At 46.3% G+C, this 21606-nt stretch overlaps 1 protein-coding gene across 1 annotated transcript in view; it reads left to right on the top strand.

Annotated features, from left to right (window-relative positions):
- Nucleotides 1–21606, top strand: part of GRID1 (glutamate ionotropic receptor delta type subunit 1) — a gene marked incomplete at both ends in the record, with an annotated part of 680272 nt that overhangs the window by 641503 nt on the left and 17163 nt on the right. Inside the window, 2 exons of the mRNA XM_079706722.1 lie at nucleotides 12590–12756; nucleotides 19523–19763. Coding sequence (XP_079562848.1) covers nucleotides 12590–12756; nucleotides 19523–19763 — 408 coding nt within the window. The remainder of the gene's footprint in view (nucleotides 1–12589; nucleotides 12757–19522; nucleotides 19764–21606) is intronic.

Here is a 21606-nt window from a genome sequence, read left to right as displayed (position 1 = left end):
AAGCACCGAGCTGATCTCCCTGTGCTATGTGGCTGCTTCCCACTAGCTATCTATTTTACGTTTGGGAGTGTATATATGTCCATGCCACTCTCTCACTTTGTCACAGCTTACCCTTCCCCCTCCCCATATCGTCAAGTCCATTCTCTAGTAGGTCTGTGTCTTTATTCCCATCTTACCCCTGGGTTCTTCATGACCTTTTTTTTTTTTCCTTAAAATCCATATATATGTCTTAGCGTACGGTATTTGTTTTTCTCTTTCTGACTCCTCATTAGAAGTGTGGGAGGACGTTCACTTCCTTTAAATCTGATTTTATTCTTCATTTCCTCTGCCCCATAATTTGCTTTTTACCCAAGTCTGATACACTTCCCCTTAGTGCTGTCTATAATTGTGGGCTGATTCCATTCTGTTTGTTCCACTGAGTATTATGGCTTTGGGTTTTATGACTTAAGTTTTTGTATTTTGAACTGAATTGTTTTGTTCTTTGATTACATTAAAATCAAGAAGCAGTAGCTGGTGAGAACAATTTTGATTTTTTGTGTCAGTCAGATCATTGGCAGTTTTTGTTTAGCTTATTTTTATTTCCATTTTGTTGGTACAATGTTGTTTGTCCAGGAGCAACAAGCAGGGAGAAAGAGGGGAAGGAAAATAACATTTATTAAGAAATTATTATGCGTGCTATTGTGTTCATACACTTTATCTTTACCATTGAGGGCATTTTGTGATATTTCCATTATGAAAATAAGGAATGTAAAACTCAGAGTGGTTAAACAATTTGCCTGAAGATTATCGCACTCTTTCTACCATCCATGTGTTTATTATTATTACTATCACCATCATTGTCATTGTCATCATCGATAAGAAAATATTTGTGACTGACAAGGGATTAAGATCCAAAATATACAAACAGCTCATAGAACTCAGTATTTAAAAAACAACCAAATCAAAAAATGGGCAGAAGATCTAAATAGACATTTTTCCAAAGAAGACATGCAGATGGCCAATAGGCACATGAAAAGATGCTTAACATTGCTAATTATTAGAGAAATGCTAATCAGAACAATGAGATATCACCTCACAGCTGTCAAAATGGCCATCATCAAAAAGTCTACAAGTGAGAAATATTGAAGAGGATGAAGAGAAAAAGGAACCCTTGAACACTGTTGGTGGGAATGTAAATTGGTGCAGTCACTATGGAAAACAGTATGCATGTTTCTTAAAAACTAAAATTGGCACTACCATATGATCCAGAAATTGCACCCCTGAGTATATACCCAGAAAAAAACTAAAACTCTAAGTTGAAAAGATGCATGCACCCCAGTGTTCATAGCAGCAGTATTTACACTAGTCAAGACATGGAATCAACCTGAGTGCCCATCAACAGATGACTGTTTAAGACGATGTGAGATATATATATATATATATATATATATATATATATATATATATATATATATATATAATGGAATATTACTTAGCTATAAAAAAAGAATGAAATATTGCCACTTGTAGCAACACGGAGGGACCTAGAGAATATTACGCTTAGTGAAATAAGTCAGACAAGTACTGTATGATATCACTTATATGTGGTATGTAAAAAACAATACAAATGAATGTATATACAAAACAGAAACAGAGTCACAGACATAAACAAACATATGGTTGCCAAAGGGGAGAGGGAGTCAGTGAGGGACAAATTAAGAGTATGGGATTAACAGATACAAACTACTATACATAAAATACATAAGCAGCAAGGATTTACTGTATAGCACAGGGAATTATACCCAATATCTTGTAGTAACCTATAGTGGAATATAATCTTCAAAAACCAAACAAAAAACCAAATCACTATGCTGTACACCCAAAACTAACATGATATTGCAAATCAACTATACCTCAATTTTAAAAACAACAACAAAAAAACCTATTTGGGTATAAGTAGTTGTTTCCACTGGGATGGGAACCTCTAATAAAGAGTCCCTTTACTCTCCAACATAGAGGTATTAAGATTGGCTTTGAACCCTACATTTAAAATTTTTACCGTGTGTGTGTGTAAAACACACACAAACAGGTGGACAAAGGCAGAGAAGCAGAGAGAGAGAGATGAGAGGTGGATTAACTCAAATCAGGAAGAGTAATAAGAACAGTAAGAGCTCAGAAAAGCATGCCTCCTAAGGGTCAGATAAAGGAAACAGGAATGGTAGGAGCCTGGTAAAGGAAATGCTCAGCAGTGAAATTTGATATTTCTGATATTTTAAGAATCTTCATATTGAAAGGTTTTGAACGTATCCATGCAGCTCGGATCTCAGTTGGTTGTGTCGGGAAGTGATGAGCAGGCATCACTACCCTTTCTAGTGAGTGTTCAGCATCCCTGGACCATGAGGTGGGCTTCTCTCAGGGCCGTGACCCTGCAGGCCCCTCTAGTGGCGCATCTTTCAGATTCTTTGACTTTACAGAGCTGTACATCCTGACAGGTAGAGTTCAGAACTTGTTCTGTGAGGGATGGGAGTCCATCTGGATCAGGACATGACCTCTTTTGTGGCTCCTCAAAGAGTGAAAGGCTATTGTGAGAGCCCTTTCTCTCTCTCTCAAGGCTGACATTTTAGCAAAGGCCATAAAGGAAATCCTTAGCTACAAATGGGATTAGAAAATGAGGCTCTTCAACATAAGCCCCACAGGGATGGTCTCTGAACACATTAAGGGATAGTCTTTAATATGAATCGTGATCACATGCAACTTTACTGCTTCTTTCTCTTTCCTGCGTAGTCCAGGTTGCCAGTTTCCAACAACCCTTTATGGCTAAAGAAACACTGAGAGGATCTGGCTGCAGATGGCAAAGCTACACTGGCCTCAGGGTGTAGTTTCGTGAGTCTCACTTGAATTTTGTCTCAATGGAGTCCAGTGCTCAGTTAAGGCCACATAGTGTAGTGACTAAAGTGTGGGATTTGAGTTAACAAGAACTGGGTTTGAGAAACAGACTCACAGACTTAGAGAATTAACTTATGGTTACTGGCAGGGGGGGGCAGGAGCAGGGGGAGGGATAGTTAGGGAGTTTGGGATTGACATGCTATATTTAAAATGGATAACCAAAAAGCACCTACTATATAGCACAGAGAACTCTGCTCAATATTATGTAACAACCTAAATGGGAAAAGAATTTGAAAAAAAATAGATACATGTACATGTATAACTGAATCACTTTGATCTACACCTGAAACTAACACAACATTGTTAATCAACTCCAATATAAAATAAAAAGTTAAAAAGAATTGGGTTTGATTCTTGTACCCATCTTGTGCTAGAGGTGAGATCTTGGGCAAGGCTGATTCACTTTGTTGTACAACAGAAACTAACACAGCATTGTGAAGCAATTATACTCCGGTAAAGATGTATTAAAAAAAAAAAACTTACTCCTAAACAAAGTTATCTCATCTGAAAAATAGGAATAATAATACCGGGTCTTCTCAGATTTATTGTAAAGAGTAGAGGTGATGTGAATGGATGAGTGCAATGCCTTGTAGAGTGTATTTTAACACAGTAGTTCTCCAGGGGTGGTCTTTGGACCAGTAGCATCAGCATCATCCAGGAACATGTTAGAAATGAAACTTGTGGGCCCTACTTTAGACCTAATGAATCAGAAGCTGGAGGAGGGAAGTTGGGGAGAGGTTAATCATCTGTATTTGATGATTATGCCCTCCAGGGGTTTCTCATTCCCTCTCAAGTTTGAGAACATATGCTTGCTTGAATGAATAGTGCTTATTGGTATGATTGTTGTTTTAATAGTATCAGTATTTGACTTATTCCTGAATCTTAGGAAGTGACTCTTAGCCAGAGACCAAAGGTAACCATTGATACTATCCATGAAATCAGGCTCTAGAGGAGAGCACAGAGTGGAAAAGAGTGGAAGGCAGACTTAGAGGGGCAAACAGGACATAGCCAGCCCAGCTTGCTTTGATTCAAGTCCTCAGGCTTTTCAGATTCTAGTATTCAGCCCTTCAGTTCTGCATTCATCACTTTATACATATTTATTCAGCACCAACTGTATGCCAGACATCATGCTAGGGTGGTGAAAAGGACACGCATGGCCAAGGGGCTCACATCCTTCCGTGTGTGCGCGGGCGTGTGTGTGTGTATGTGTGCACGCACGTGTGCACGCGTGCTGGGAGTATCTGCGAAGCCCTATCCCTGTGCTTCTTCATGGAATGTTTGACCACATGGATGCCTGTCCTCTGTGATTCCTGGGTTCATGTATTCTTAGGTTGTTTCCCTTTCCTACATGGGTATTTCTCATTCTGTATTCTTGTCCCTTCCTAATCTATCTTGTATATAAGCAAACCAAATTACCCTTTTTTTAGATCATTCTTAATCTTTCCCATGGAATAACTCAGATTAGATTGTTGTTTATCGTGGTCTTTGGACAATTTAAAGTTTTGACAAATCATTGAAAATCAATGTGTCCCTTTGCCCTGCTGAGAAGGTTGTGGCCCCTAGCTTTGCTGACGGTATACAGTTTCAGACTTTTGAGGAAGGAGCCATTGATTCTTCCAAATTAGGGCTTTTCTTTTTTCCATTGTACCAAACCAGCTTCTTCTCCCTTGGAGATGTGAGACAGCTTCTCCCACTGAGACAATACTTGGTTCACTAAATAAGATTCTTTCTCCCCAGAGTACCAGAGGCTCTAAAAGGGAAAGCAGCTATGAAGCCTCCATAACGTCAGGTGCTGGAGGCAGACATCATTAGCAAAGCTTATCCAGAATCTGGCAGTGTGATAACAGCCAGCTGCTCAGGGAGCTCTGTGTGGCTCTTCGGGGCTACTGATGTTGAACTTTTGATGTGGGAGAAGGAAAGGTCATTTGCAGTCAAGGAGACCTGGGGAGACATTCAAGCTCTGCTGGAATAGCTGCTTCTGGTATCTTGGGCAAAGTCCTTTTTGCGTCTCCATTTCCTTGGAAAATGGACACAGTTTGTACTGTGGAAGTTCAGCCTGCACTTTCTAATAGGAGAATGGATGGGAAAGCACCAAGTAGAGTGACATTCAGGAAGAAGATGTAAAGTGACTTTCCTTTAATGTTTGTTTTCAATAGCCCTGGTCTCAGCCCTATGCTATTCCCTCCTCCATTTGCTGCCCTGACTCAAGATCCTAGAGCCGCAATACTCTTTTCCTTCCTAAACCTACTCTGAAGAGAAGATCAGAAATTCATGGACAGAGAGGTCTCTGTCATTGAATTCCAACTTTGGCACACATCAGGGGCACCTGGAGAGATTATTAAGACAGACTGTTGTGCTCCACTCCCAGGGTCTTCTTTTCACTGGGTCTGGAATAGAGCCTGAGAATTTATATTTCTCCAGTGATGCTGAGGCTGCTGGTCTAGGGAGGGAACATTCTTTGAGAACAACTGGTCTATATTATAAACTTGGTATAATATCGAGCTGGGGAATGCCAGACAGAGAAGAAGGAACTTGTGTTGGGTCCTCACTGTGTGCCAGGCACAGTGCATTGTGTCCTGTAATTTCATCCTCAAGCCCCAAGTCTATATAGGTTCACTTCAAGCCCCAAGTCTGTAGGTTCACCAGAGAGCTGGAATGTGGCAGTGTGTCTGTCTTCATTCAGAATCCTGCTCTTTTCACTACACTGTGCTCTGTGAAGGAGGCTGAATCACTAAAACTACCCTCTTGGGCAGCTGCAGTCACAGAAGAAATGCTTGCTGAGTTGCAGAAAACATGGGGGCACAGGAGACTGAAAGAAACCAGCAGAAGTCACCCATGATGGCATCACCCAAAGATAGAATTTGGTACTTGGTTTTGATTCTTCATAAAGTTCTTGCATAATAATTTTTAAAAGATATCACAGTGTAAATACTCTCTTGTAACAGGTTCTTTTTCGCTAAACAATATAATACTGGTTATCATTTATTTAGTGCTCACCACACGCCAGGCAAAACCCCAAGCATATTGCATTTACTGAGGGATTTAATCATCATCAGAACTCTCTGAAGTATGGACCATTTTACACCCAGGGGAACTGAGATTCAGAGATGTTAAGCATCTTGTCGGCACTCACACAGCCAGCAAGCAGTGGAGCTGGGATTCGTATCTATACGGTTGGCGTCCAGAACCCAGGCTGGCTCTTCTTCATCATGGACAGTTGTTTCCCTTAGCAGGGAATGCTCTTTTCAAACACCATAGTAGCGGTGACATAATATTCCATCATCTAATACATCATTTACCTAGCTGATTCTCAATTGTCGAGCATTTAGATGGTTTCCAATTCTTGCTCGTTTAAACAATATTGCCCTGAGAATCTTTGTACAAACATCTTCTCTGAAAGGGAATAATTCCTTAGAATGAATTCCTAAGGGTAGAATTGCTACATATGCACATTTTAAAAACATTTGATTCTCCCCAACAAATTGCCATTCCAGAAATATCATGCCAGCACACACTCCTACCAGCAGACTGTAGAATTGTCCTTTTCTCCAGATAGTCTGGGTCTTACTGTTGCATCTTTTTGATTTGGCGTAGTGCATAATAATGTATCACTGTAGCCAGGATTCAGGATACCTGTGGTGATGTGTGGCCATTTTGTGAACATGAGCGTAGGAGCTAAGATTTGGGATGCTGAGCTCTGCTTTGTTGGGGTAAAGGGTGGATGCAAGGAGAGACAGTGAGCGTGTCACTGGATGGTTAATGCCCATGAGGCTGCATCAGGTTTCCAAGGTGTCCCTGATACCCTAACATCCCCATCCACAGACAGCACAGGCCCCTGTGTCCTCCCTCTCCCCGCATTTCAGCTGTTCCACGAACCACCTCTGTAAAGCTGGAGGAGGACAGTCACTGGAGCCAAAGAAACCTATGCTCTCCCCTCTGCCTCATGAAGGGAGGGCTGGGGAAACTGCTATGGTGCCCTTACCCTCTGAGCACTTCCCAGGGGAATGCTGTTGGTGATAGAACCCATGGGAATGGCAATGACTGTCTTTCTCCAGATTGACCTGGCTCCACTATTCACCATCTGGGTTTATTTGGGACAAGTCACTTTATTTTTCTGAGTCTCAGTTTCTTCATCTGTAAAATGGGATTAATATTCAACCCCTCAGAATTATACCATGGATAGAAAAGGAATCATGTGTCTGACAACCCAGCATCCAGCAGGTACTTCACACCTACCCTGTACCTGGCAATGCAGACACCTGATTTCCTTTAGCACTTCTTTTCTGATAGTATTTGTGTTTGATGTTTGTAGTACCTGCATTCTTGTTTGGGGGATAGCGTGGTTGCTTGTCCCTTTCCAAAAGCAGTTAGGATGGAGTAGAAGAGCATTATGAAGTTCTTGCCTCCAAGGCTGTTGTCTTGGAAAGTTTGTGCTCCAAGTGAGTTCTGGGAAGGGCCATATCAGTGGTCCAATGAAGGGCAATGCAATCTCATTTTATTACCAGTGTGGAGCAACAGCGATGAGCCATCCAATATCCCAGCTCACTTGTGACTCTGTTTATGGTGCCCAGCCTTCCTCTAGCAAAGTAGGCTGATCATGTTCCCCCAAATGTTAGGGAGGATGCTCTAAGCACCGGGGTCAGACAGCCCCGTGGTCTCAGTCCATTTCCATTTGTAGCAGTACACCAGTGTGTCGGTGGACTTGGGAGGAAGTGGACTGCAGGGATGGGCTTGGATTCTGTTTGCTAAGATGCTTCCTGGGAGACAAACTAGAAGTGGTCTGTCTACCTGCTGCTGTCCTGGCATCCTGAGATGCCAACTGGACATTTTCTTTGACATTTTATGCGATGTCAAAGCTGTTCTTTCCTCCTTTCCCCAGAGTCCTCACATCTCTTCTTTTATGTGTGAACCAAATGCCTTTTCTTTTCTTTCTTTTTTTTTTTTAAGGAAAAGGAGAGAGTGAAATGAAGCCACATATTTAGATGCAGGCCAGGGATGTAAGGGAGACTTTCCCAGGTGTTTGAGTAGTGTCAGGGAGCCAGTGCCCTGGGAAACCGGAGAGCTCTGACAGACCTGTGTGCTCCGTGATGGTCAAAAGCGCCTTTGGGAGCCAAGAGTACACAAGGCAATGGAGATTGAATCTGGTACAGAGATCGGATCTGGTACCTGTGTAGTGTGTGATAGCATAGATTGTGTAACAAGATTAAAGGAAATATTTTAATCAACTTGTCCTAAGAATCATCACTAATCCCACTCCATTATGTAATATTCCTGTTCATCTTTTGGCATATTACATTTCACATGTATACAGAACAGTAATAATAGTGTATCCACCCCATTGTTTTCTACTAATTTACATATATAATATGTATATATTTCTATGTGTATATACATATATATAAAATATGTATATATACATTTCTATGTTTCTGCATAGTCTTTATAATTACTATTGGTTGCATAAAACCATATCGTATTAGTGAACCATAATTTATTAAATTATTTCCCTAAATTAAATATTTAAACTGTCCCATGCTTACTTTATAGTCAACATTAGATTTTAAATGCCTGTCATGTCATTAAGATACATAGATACGTTTGGTTTACTTTTTAGGTTAAATTCTTAATTTGCTAGGGCAAAGGATATGAGCAGTTTTAGATGTTCGTGTTATGGATGCTGCGTTACTTTCTGAAGTGTTGTGTCATTCTGTGATGCCTGTGGCCACGAAGGATCACACCCACTTTGTCACAACCTCACTAAGACTGGATACGATCAATTAAAAACAATCAAACTGTGGAAGTAGGAAATTATATTCCTAGGCTATGTTAACTGTCAAACCTCCACTGTCTTAGATGAGCTAAAAATGCCTTCATAGCTCCTGGAAGTATCTTGGGCTGGACTCCCAGGACCCCAGAGCCAGCTCTGAAGGGCTCTCTGGGTCACTGTGCCCACCTTCTGCATAGAGCCTTCTGCATAGAGCCAAAGGCTTGGGGAAGGTCTGACTGAATCTACCAGCCTTGTCTCCAGCCTAACTTTCCAACAGCCGCATTCCAAGGCATAGTAAGTCAATGATTAGAAGTTAGGAATACATTTAATACTATAAATGGGCCAGCCAGATCAAGGTAATTTAACTCATTAAAGAGGTGAAATCCAGTATTTGTTCTTGTTTTGTTTTAATGCAGAACACCAATCTATGGTACCACTTTCATCTTTTAGACTTTATGAAATAAACGTCAATAATCTATTTGTAAACAGCTCGCTGCCTATTGCTTCTGATCTCACATAACATCCTCCTTAACTCCCCTCAGCCCCCTGGGAAGTAGGGAAAGGACAGGACTGGGAGACATAAGAAAGGATGAGTTGGTATGAACAGTGGCAAAATAGCCACTCTAGAGCTCTGTTGTGCCATTTAGCCAAAGCATCCCCAGTTTCCTGCAGGAAGGTGTCTGGTTCACCCTTCTTTCTCTGTGAGGAGCAGCCAGTGGCACACAGTTGAGAAGAGGCTAGATTCCTGCCAATAGTCTGTCTTCCCAAGAGACTGAAAAACAATCCTCAGCAGAAAGGAGTAGTTAATATAAATAGGAAATGACAGATGTCCCAAAGTGTGCGAGATCTCTGGCATAGAGTTGAGGGGGTGGAGGGTAGAGGGAGAGGCGTAGAAATGCCTTCTCAATGGAAGTAGAGACGAGGCAAGGGGCTGAGATACAGAGGAAGGAGCTGAACCAAGAGCAGAATGGGAGAGATGCTCAGACTCAAGAAAGGCAGAGGATGAGCCTATGACAGGAGGGGAGAGAAAGAGAGGAAATTCTTGGATCTCTTGGAGGCACATTTTTGATGTATCTGGCATCCCCCACATATGGAGAAGCCAGAACTTTTGGATAGGCAGCACAGAATAAGAAGGTGGACACATAATTGTTAGGGGCTGCATGGAAAATTGGTTCTGATCCTATAAGGAAGAGTTATAACTGTGGATAGGTTATGGGGCGTTCATTCTGCCTGGAGCAAGAAGAGGGCCTCTATAGAGGGGGTATAGCCATGGTGGATGGCATGTTTGGGCTTCTGATACTGGCATCCGAAGTGTTCCTGAGAATATGGTCCTACCTAAGAAGCTTTCTGTCTCATACAGGGGCTGCGACATACCAGGAAGATTGGGGAGACATCTGTAACGTCCAGGAAGTTGTGCTGGAAACTGATGAGCTTGGGAAGCCCAGGGAAGGTTTTGGTGGTGCATTTTACTCAGCATGAGGCTAAGAGAAGAGGGCCCAGGAAGCTGTGGGATGCTGAGGAAGTGAGGAAGGGATGTTGGGGATGGAGAGTATTTTATAAGGCTAGAGCTCCATTGCAGTTGCAGTTTCTGAGTTAGCCCACATGTAAGAGGTGGCATATCAGCCAGCCTCTCCAGGTCTTCCCTGTTCTGGCATCATCAGGTAGATTAGGGGCCAGCCACATGCTTCTTGAAGCAGACATAAGATAGGGAGATTGAGTGTCTGGGGTCATTCAGCAACTCTAGAAGGAGAACTTCTATTTTCTCCTCTTTTCCTGACTGCCTTCCTGGTTAGCAGGGATTTGCAGCTGAGACATTGCCAGCGTGCCTTCCATATGTTTTCTGCCATCTCAGCTTAGGCAGTGGGACTATAAATGCAGCTTCCTTCATGGATCTGTGCTCACCTGTCACTTAGCCCAAACTGGAGCCACAGATGCCTGTGGCTTGACAGATCCAACTGCCCCATTAAAATGGCCATGCCAGGCTTTTGTCAGAGCCGGTTTCCACTCGAGGTGGGCCAGCTTATTTCTTTCTCCTTCTTGGAACATCACTTGAAATGTAGGAACGAACTTGATCTTAATTCTTTCTTCAACATGACATGCCCTTTTGAAATTGTGCAAATAACAGTGTCTGATTGTCATGTTGAATTGCAAGCACGGGTATGAAATGCTCCAGAGTCGGACAGAAGCCAAATATTAGGTCATAAGTCAACATTTTGCTGAGAAACTCGGTTACTAAGAGGTGGAAAATTTATATCTTTTCATGAGAAAACGTGTTTGCCAGCAGGAAAAAATTTCAAAGACTGTTATCTTCCCATGTGGAGGGAGAGAGATGAGCGTAATTTTGCAACCTGGGTCAACGCCCTTTAGGGACTCCTGAAATTGACTTGGCCAAGGAAAGAAGCCCTGAGGTAATATTTGGATTGTTCCCGGAGGTGAATGTCAATGGGTGGTATGGTCTAAGTCATTTCTTACAAGGTCGTGAGGTAAAATTGTGTGAATGGCTAGGAGCAGTCTATTCCTGGCAGGGGGAGGCCATGCTCTACCCACAAATCCTTCGGATGGAAAACTCCTGATGAGAAAATAAGCCAGCTTGGCCCATGGGCACCTAGGGTCCCAAAAGAAGCAATATCGTGATGAGCTTCATCTAAGCAGTTATGGCATTCTCTGGAGATTCTCAGTGGACACAAAGACAACTGAATAAAGGCAGGAAAAGGGAATAACACCCCTGCTGACAGTGCCACAAAGCTTGTAGCTTGCCAGCTTGGCCTGTTGTTACCTGTGATGTTTCAGCCCTGCCACTGCCCCAGACTGGGGTCCTCCAGCATCTAGTGTGAGCTGTGGTAGGAGAGAAGAAAGCATGAGGTGTCTGTATGTTCACTAGAGAATTAAAACCAGGCTCTTGGCTGCATTAAGAACATCATGCTCTATTTTAAGCTGGCCGAGTGACAATGTCTAGTTTGCATCTTCTTCCAAAAATAAAAGCAGCTCACATTACTTCTGAGTGCCTAAACTCCAGGCCAAGTCAGGATTATGGCTCAGGATAGAACTGAATGTCTGCTATGGATGGGTGTGATGGAGTGAGACTGCAGCTGTGGCCACAGGCAAATTCTGATGGAATAATTTGCCACCATTGCATGGATATAGAAACACTGACACCAGAAACCTCCTCCATGTAGATGCATGTGCGTGTGTTTGTGCACATGTGTGCATCTATGTGTGTGCATATAAATGTGTGTATGCTTATGTATGTGCATGTGTGTTTGTGTGTGCACACTCTTGTGTGGGCAGTGACAGGGAAGTGGCAGAATCCTGGTTTGGCACCATAACAGTCAGGACCCTGTCCTTAACAGCTTCTTCCCCAGGCATAGCAAGTTCATGACTTAGATATTAAGTCGCAGCCACTCAGGGGCACTGATCCTAGGGCCGTCTCCCATGTTCGCCTTAAGCAGGGCTCAGTCAAGGTCTAAGTAGAAATATTAAATGGATACTATTATGCATCCCCCTAAATCTCCGGTCAGAAAATCTCAATTCCCTGGTGTCAGACTTCTGCACTCTCCAGGGTGAGCTCACTGCTCTGAGAAACAGGTCCATGCCACGGTGACCAGGAGGCTAGCTCAGAGGCCACGTATGCTCATCTTGCCCACCTCTCTGTGAGATGCGCAGCACTGGGGCCTCCTAGACGCATCATCACGTCCTTCTATGTCTAACCACAGTGAGTGGCATCCACCAGGGGTGGAATCTGCAGACCAGAAAATAGGAGAGTTTGCTGTGCTGGCTCGTTGGGCAGGAGGACCATTTAGAAGGGTCCCTCATATCCCACCACTGAGAGGCCTCTCTGCTCGAAAATAATACGGGAGGCCAGGTCTGCCTGACTTCATGGTGATTTTGGTGTTTCAGGCAAAGAAGGGGAACTACGCCTTTCTGTGGGATGTGGCCGTGGTGGAGTACGCAGCCCTGACAGATGACGACTGCTCCGTGACTGTCACTGGCAACAGCGTTAGCAGCAAGGGCTATGGGATCGCCCTGCAGCACGGCAGCCCCTACAGGGACCTCTTCTCTCAGAGGTAGGCTCGGTCAGTGAGAACATGCTGGCAGCCCCCGTGCTCCAGTTGGGGTTTAACCAGCCTTCAGGAGATGAGAGCCAACACAAACGTTTTCCTCAGTGCCGACTATGTACCAGTACATGCTGCTCTCCACCCCTGTCCCCAACTAGTCCTGTGCCAGGTCCTGGGATAAAAAAGAGGAAGTATGTGTAACCTTCCCATGAAGGTGCATAGTCTCAGTGGGAGCTGTGATGTGAGTAGGCGATGTCAGCACAGGGCAGTCGGTGAGACAGAGAGGATATTCTGGGGGTGGAGGAGGACAAAGGAGGGCATCTGACCAGACCCAGAAGACCAGGGAGGACTTCCCAGAGGAGGTGACACCTGAGGCCTGAAGGTAGAGTAGGAGTTAGCCAGACGGGCCTAGTAATTTAAAATTAAAGATTAACTGGATCTGGCAAGGGCCCAATAATAACTTCTTAAGATAAATGCAGGGTGGGAAGAGTCAGTGTGGAGACGTGAAAAACTGGGGCCAGAGAAGCAGATTGGCTCCATATTCACCTGCACAGGGGCTGAGGGAGCAGATGCTACCCGCTGGGGCCGGACAGGGACCTGGCCCTCACTGCCCACCTCCTCCCCATCTTTTCCGGATCAGCTCCTGGTAATTAATACCAGCGATGGGGCGTGTTGGGGGAGAGTGTGGGGGAAAACACTGTGTAGACAGGAGTGTTCTGGCCTAAGCAAAGACACGTGGACCCTGTCCACCAGAAATGAACTTGATCTTCTCTGGACTCCTGGGCATGACTGAGTTTCCAAGTGCTCAGTCTGGACACCTGGTCGGCCTCCTTGACAAAGATAATCTCTCATCATCCCACCCCCATTTCTCGCTTCCCCACAGGAACTTACCTTAGTCCTTGACCAGGTTACCTGGCCTCACAGAGAGGATGGAGGTGAACAGCATGGGTGAGCTCAGTGGCCTTTTCCCAGCAGCCAGCCTGCTAACAGGGGCTCTTGTCCCCAAGGATGTCTAAGCCCACCACTCACACATGTCTGTGGGGTGACATCCTGGTGGGTGAAGGAGCAGAACTAGAGCTCTGCCTTGGTCCACCAAAATCCAAACTGTGGCAGAAGTGTCCAGGTGAAAAGGCCGGCATGGCGCTGAGGCTTAGGGGCAGCGCCCTGTTACCTGATGAACACATGCTTTCCAGCACGGAGGAGCATCCACTTGGAGGGGTGAGAATTGTTAAAGATCATTCGTTTCACATCCTGAAGCTCAGAGAGGGTAATGTGTGCTGAGGGCAGCTCAGCCAGCTACTGGCAGAGTTGGGAGGAGAAGGCAGGTCCCCTGAGCCCCAGTGCTGTGCCCATGTTGCTACCGGATCTCTGAGCCCTACCACCTCCCTCCTCCCACCTCCCAGGTGTTGATTGGGCTCTTCTGATCACGAGCACCTGAGCCTAAACCCCATCAGGGAGAGGCCTAGGGGGAGGGCCTGCAACCCATTCATTCAGTGGCTTGTTTGCGAAACTGGGAAAAGGGGTAGAACTAATTAGTTCAATGAGGCTTTGGGTTTTCTGTAGAATTTAATCAAGTATACATTCCATGCCTCCCTTTGCTCCCTGGAGCAGAGACAGATGACACAAGAGAAGGAGGAGTAGTGATTTATCAATTGCTCGGATTAAAGGCATGAAGGAGGGATGGCTTCTCTCCAGGGTATATAAGACAGTGGTGTTCTTGAGGTTTACCCTACTTGGTTCTCTGAGACAGGATGCTCAGGGCATTCCCCAGGCCATCAACCTGTGAGCACCTCTCTCACAGGTTGGTAACAGATGGTAAGGGAGCTTGTGGGACCAACGCAACAGCAGCAGCACCACCAAGACAGCTAATGTGCCCCAACACAGTGCTCACAGAAGCACAGGGTCCCCAGTGTGGAAAGCTTAGGGTCCCCGTGCACTCAAACTGCTCAGAGATCCCCTGAAAGTCTGCTGAAGTGAACACTGACACACTGGAGAGAGGAGAGAGCCTGGTTCTTGGCTGGATCTTTCAACGAACATGAATGAAAGTGGCTAGTCCAGTTTCTGTGTTATTCTGGCAGGAAGTGATTAATTACCCTTTGCTTTCATCAGAAGGCCACATGCTCTATGACTGTAAGTAAATGTCCCCAGTAGGCTGTGCTGGCCTCCTGAAGTATTGTCATTGGTGTCTATGTTTTAGCCTTTCCTGGGCTGGAAGCGTCCCCACCTCCCCTACCTGGACACATGGGTACCTACTTGGGGGGAACACTCAAGGCTTCAGGTTTCCAACTTTCTGCCGCCAGCGGTTCTTTAAGAGGCTCCATTATATGATGCATGCAGAACTGTGGGCTGCCCCTAACTGGGTCATGCCTGAGAGGAGGAAGGGGGCAGGTCCAGGAAGCAATGCCCCATGCCATTGACAGAAAAAGAATCCTGTGTAAATAGCAGATCCCAGTCTTATCTGGAACTGCTGTAGCCTTCCTTCCCTGAGTCCCACGGACTCAAGTTATTTCCTTGAATACAGATATGTTCCCTTGTTTTGGCAGAGGACTGGGTCTTTAGGCTACAACTTCTGTGTGTGGGGGGGACTGCGGTTGAGTGTCATAGCCCTTTTATGGACCATGGCATGCAGAGTAGGCATTCAGCAAATGTTTAACAACTTAATAGCCATTTATAGAGCACCTACTATGTAGCAGCCTCCACGACTATTGACTAAAGGAAAGCACCTGCAATTATATCTGTCTGGAAAATAGAACAACTGGCTTCAGGAAGTGGCTATCATCGTTCTGGCTTAGTCATAGGCAGGAGTAGAGATTATTATGGTGTGCATTAGTTTAGCCTCATTCCAGGAGTCATTTTGTGCCCGTGACTTGTTTTATTTTTCCTCTGTTGCTTACATATTTAAATTTTCTTTTGGATTGGCTTGTTTGGTTTTATATTATTCTGTGTTTTCCTATAAATTGCCTTACATTCTTCCTGGAATAATATTGGGCATAAAAATGCATACAGTTACAAGGAGCGGGAAGAAGGGAAGCGTCAGCAAAATGAAGCCTCCTGCAGCTACTGAGCGCAAGAGTGGGAATCCGGCCCAATGGCCCCGCTCTTGTTGGAGTCTCACCATCCCCGAGGCTGGAGCTGACTCTCAGAGAGGGGGCTGACTGCACTTAGCAGCTTGGTGTTCTGGAGAGAGCATGGCCTCCCGGGTCAGCGTGACCCAGCTCTGAAGAGCAGCTATGCCACTTGCTAATTGCAACTGGTGGCAAGCCATCTAGATTCTGAGCCTCAGGTCTTCCATCTGTAAACATAAGAACTACTTTGCAGGCTACTGTGAGGTTAAAACAACGTAAAATGGTCAGTCCCTACTGTGTCCTCAATCAAAGGCAGCTTGTGTCAATATTGGATGGATAGGGCTGCTGGTCAATATGGCACCAGAGTATGGTGCCATACTGAGCAGCTTTATGGAGCTTTTCATGCTTGCTAGCTCTCGAGCTGAGTGGTCCCATGTGTTCCCGCTTTTCATTTGGTTGTAATAATTCTGTGAGGTAGGTGCTTTTGTTACCGACCTGGGTCCTTGGACTCTTGAATCAATAGAAATTGATAAGAGGCCAGACAAGGAATTCAGGCAAGGCTTTACTGGGACTCGTGCTATAGCAGGAGGGAGCAAAAACAAGACAAAGGTCCCTTGCTCACTCCCCAAGGGTGGGGAGGGGGGCAAGCTTGTACCTTAAATGGGGTAAGGGTGGGGGCGGATGGGTGGGTCTGGCTAGAGGGCTGGCTTAGGTGGTGTGCCCACCCCCGTGGTGGTGCTGTGTGCAGGGATCGTGTGCAGTACCCTGCTTTTGCTCCCTGAAACTTAGAAGCAGCAGTTGGTTTGTGGCCCTTTTGTATCTTACTCTTCATAATTGCCCGGACTGCACATACATGCAGTTATTTTCAGTTCGTTACAGTTTCTTTGTGTTCTGTTGCTCCAGCAGACATTTGTCCAGGTACAAGTGCAAGCACTCCGGTAAAGGGTCTCAGGTCCCAGCCTCTCTCACTTTTGTTATGATCTCAGATTTTACTGATACAAAAGCTAAAGTTGAGAGGTTTCCTAACATGGCTAGTGTGATGGCAGAGTCTGGGTTTGACTGGTGTCCATCAGAGCAGAATCTGTGGCAATAAATAAAAAACTCTGCTGCTTCTCCATGGTGAGCCAGTAACCCAACCACGAGTCCTCTTGAAGGCCCTGAGGTCCTGCATACCTAGCCCTGGGCTTCTCGTAACTGCGAGGAGGCCCAGCCTACTCAGAACTGCCAGTAGACATGTACATAACGGCCACTCAGCATGAGCCCGTGGACGTACAGACATGCAGCTTCCCTAACATGTCCAGAGCCACTTGGAGGTAGTGGGACCCTGCAGCTGTCCAGTTAATCATGGCATGTGCCACAGAAGAGACCTATAGCATACTAAGTGCGACCTCAAATGCCTGTGTAAATCGTGCCTTTATCTCAATGACCAAGCTGAATTCTAAGTCTTTTGTGCTGACTTGTGCCCTGGCCACTTAGCCGACATTATCTCATTATCTCACCACAGCCATTTTAGTTCAGGTTAGTTTTCATGATTCAGTTCATACATTCGTACATTATCCATGCAACAAATATCCATTGATGGCTCAAGTTGTGCCGGCCACTGTGCTTGCTCAGGGGAAGCCATGGAGATCCAAAGGATCTACTCAGCTAGCGGTAATCATGGGTCAATCTTGCAATGATGAGGAGGCCAAGCTTAGTAGGGTCAAGTCACTTGTCCGAGGACACCCAGCTGGGATTGGTGCGGATTCTTTGCACAGAGCCAGGCTGTACCCAGCCGGCGAGGTGCCACACTACGCTGGCCCCTAGATGCTGACAGGGCAGGGCACCCCCTCTGGACTGTCTCCCTCCCTCTCCACAGTAACAGCCCATGATTGTTACTGAGCTCAGCTTCAGCCTGTGGTCACAGCTGGCCTGCAATGCAGGTCCAGGGCAGAGTCTGCTCAAGTGGCCAGTTGGCCATGAGCTTCTCCTGACCATCAAGAACCACTGCTCTTGAACTGTGCATACCCAGAGGGCTCAGAGAGGCCACCGTGGGTGTTTTCAACTGAACAGATGACCATGGACCAGGCCAAAAGAGTCCAGCCTCCACAAATAAAAAAGCTGCGGTGTGAGGAGCCCGGGGGCCGCCAGCTACCACGGGTTCCCTGTCCAGACCCCTGGATTACAGAAAGGGTCCATGAAATACTACAACAAAGGATAACTGCCATCCAGACACCGACCTGGGGAATACAGGAGCAGGGGGGGTTGCCCCACCTCTGTGAGCAGGATAAACGCCAGGCTCCCTCTCATACCTTCTCAGAGCCCACATTCTTGGCTCTGCCTGTTTCATTCACTTCAACTCACGTCCACATCCTCCTCCTCCTCCTCCTCCTCACCCACCATCTACAGCCTCACTTGCCACATTTTAGCTTCTCATACACTCACCCTAGACAAGACTTTCAACCATGGTTCTAGTCTCAGGAAGGCTCTTCCTCTTCCTTGTGGAATGCCGTCCTTGCCAACCACAAAATGACCTTGGCAAGAAATGTCACCTCTCTGTGCCTCAATATCCTTCTCTATAAAAATGGGACCATGGAAGTAGCCTTCTCAAAGGGTTGACATGAGAATTAAACACTGTCAAGCACTTAGGCGATTTCCTGGCACACAGGTGTGCTAAACCCCTGTGAGCTATTTTATGCTTACCTTTCACCTCCTTGATGAGGCCTCCCCTCACGCTCCAGTCCAGGCCACCCTCCCAGTGGGTGCCTTTCTTAGCACTTCTACTTTCATTTCGTTGTATTGATCACAGCTTCTGACTCCACGTTGATTGCTCTAATTGTTTCAGTGTCTGGGTAGGTATCTCTAGACCAGCACTCCCCAACCTTTCTGGCATCAGGGACCAGTTTCATGGAAGACAAGTTTTCCATGGACCAGGGTCGGCAGGGATGGTTTCGGGATGATTCAAGTGCATTACTTATTGTGCACTTTATTTCTATTATTATTACATTGTAATATATAATGAAATAATTACACGACTCATCATAATGCTGACAGGAGGCGGAGCTCAGGCAGTAATGCGAGCGATGGGGAGCGGCAGTAAATACAGATGAAGCTTCACTCACTCACCCGCCACTAACCTCCTGTGTGGGGGCGGGTTCCTAACAGGCCACAGACCACTACCGGTCCATGGCCCAGGAGTTGGGGACCCCTGCTCTGGACCATTCTCTCAGCAGTGTTGAACATCATACTTGGCACAGTGCAGATGCTCCTCAAATCAATGAATGAATGAATGATTTGATGAATCCTAGTGGGAGAGACTTAGGATATAGTTATTGACATTTGAAAGAAAGCCTTTCTGTGGGTCCACAGTCTGAGTGATTGCATCATGCATTTCTGTATTTCCTGATTGTATCCTCAGAGCTTGCCCTAGGATCCCATGTCAAGGGTCCTTATGTGCTTTGCTGTTAGACTTCATCCATGGGCAGTGGGACAGGGTGGGAGAGGACATCAAGGCTTTGAGGAGGAAAGTGACAAACTCTGAGGAGTGTTTTGAGAAGGGTGCTTTGCCTGCAGAGTGGAGAATGGATTGGGAGGGAAAAGCTGAGGCAGAGAGCCACTATGATGGTTCAGCATGGTCTGTGGAGGGGCCGGCATGGTGGGGAAGGGGCCAGGGCCCCCATGGCTGTGTCAGTGAGGCCAGGGCTGTGGCTCATGTGGATTGTATCTTGCAGGATCCTGGAGCTTCAAGACACTGGGGACCTGGATGTGCTCAAGCAGAAGTGGTGGCCGCACACGGGCCGCTGCGACCTGACCAGCCATGCCAGCGCCCAGGCGGATGGCAAGTCCCTCAAGCTGCACAGCTTCGCCGGGGTCTTCTGCATCTTGGCCATTGGCCTCCTCCTTGCCTGCCTGGTGGCCGCCCTGGAGTTATGGTGGAACAGCAACCGGTGCCACCAGGAGACCCCCAAAGAGGTCCGTGCCCTGGGCCCTACTTCTCCTTTCTGCAGTCTAGAGGCAGGAGAGTCCCACTGGGCCACTCGGCGGGCGGTTTTCTTCCAGTTAGTATCTACCCAAGCCACTTGTCTGGAGACAGCAATGTTTTATAGGGGGGATGGTATCATTGTTTTATTTTGCCTTGAGAGCCAGATAACAAATGTAAGGAATGTTTTCACGCTTGAGCAAGTGCCAAGGCGCCAGCAATGGCCACTAAAGTCGTGTATTTATCTATAGAGCGGGTACAGCATGAACAGCGCCTTCCCTACCCTGCCCCGCCCATGTGCCTCCACCCTGACCTGGAGAGACCAGCTGTAGGGTAAGAGAGGAAACCGCATTCCTTCCTGGTTCTCTTTGGTTCGTCAAGGGTGATGGGCCCTGCTTTCCCAGCATGGGAGGGAGGACCGGCCCCTGCCCCCCATCATCCATTCTCCCTCTCTTCCTCCTCCTTGCAGGGCCCAGCCTTGCCCACGTCCTTCCAGGCACACCCAGCACAGGGACCACTGTGGCTCTGTTCTGACTCTAGGTTCTGGGCACATTTCCTTCCCCGTGGGTACCAACTACAAGCTGATTCTGCCCTCCACACTTCCTGCTCTTTGGGTTTTGCTCATCTTCAAGATCGATTTTTTTTTTCTTGTCTGTAGAGTCTTCATGAAGTTCTCCTGGAGCCAGTACCTCTAGGGAAGGGTGGCGAGGAGCGTCATTTGGTAATGATGCTCTCCTGGTCGAAACCTGCACACAGGCACTGTAGCACAAGCCCAGCCACTCCACTGTAGGGCTGTCACTACCTGATACATATACCTCAGCTAATTCTTGAATCATAGCTCCACTTAAAGATTATGTTGATAGGGCTTCCCTGGTGGCGCAGTGGTTGGGAGTCCACCTGCTGATGCAGGGGATGTGGGATCGTGCCCCAGTCTGGGACGATCCCACATGCCGCAGAGCGGCTGGGCCCGTGGGCCATGGCTGCTGGGCCTGTGCGTCCGGAGCCTGTGCTCCGCAACGGGAGAGGCCACAAAGGTGAGAGGCCCGCATACCACATAAAAAAAAAAAAAAAAAAAAAAGATTATGTTGATACAAATGGGTAAATTTCAAACAAGAAGCATTAAAGTAACCAGAACCAACATTCAAAGAGGCAGCATCACCATGGCCACCATCTCTGCAGCCTAGAAAGGCGGGCTGACCACAGCCCCATACATCAGTCTGTAACAGAGCCCCTGACATGACTGGGAGTGAGGACGGACCCTCCATTCATACCAGGCAGTGAGCTCTCTGTCATCACGCTTAGATTTTGCTGGAAAGAGCTTGCTGTTTGACTCAGCATGTCTGAAATGTTCTGAGGACCTCCATCTTCCTCTCATGCTATCTGTATACCTTCATGTAAGGCCATGCAAGGCCAGAGTCTCCCACAGACTCAGGGGTCTCCTGTCACCCCTGGGCCATATGAGAGGAGGAAGGAAGACATTTGAGGAAAACCCACTGACAGGAACAGTTAATGGCCCTGTCCCAAGCTTCTTTTTTATTTTTTTTTAACATCTTTATTGGAGTATAATTGCTTTACAATGGTGTGTTAGTTTCTGCTTTATAACAAAGTGAATCAGTTGTACATATACATATGTCCCCATATCTCTTCCCTCTTGCATCTCCCTCCCTCCCACCCTCCCTATCCCACCCCTCTAGGTGGTCACAGAGCACCGAGCTGATCTCCCTGTGCTATGCGGCTGCTTCCCACTAGCTATCTGTTTTACGTTTGGTAGTGTATATATGTCCATACCACTCTCTCACTTTATCCCAGCTTACCCTTCCCCCTCCCCATATGCTC

The sequence above is a fragment of the Hyperoodon ampullatus genome (assembly GCF_949752795.1).
Source record: "Hyperoodon ampullatus genome assembly, chromosome: 1".
NCBI classification, from domain to species: domain Eukaryota; kingdom Metazoa; phylum Chordata; class Mammalia; order Artiodactyla; family Ziphiidae; genus Hyperoodon; species Hyperoodon ampullatus.
This window is presented reverse-complemented; position numbering and strand designations above follow the sequence as displayed.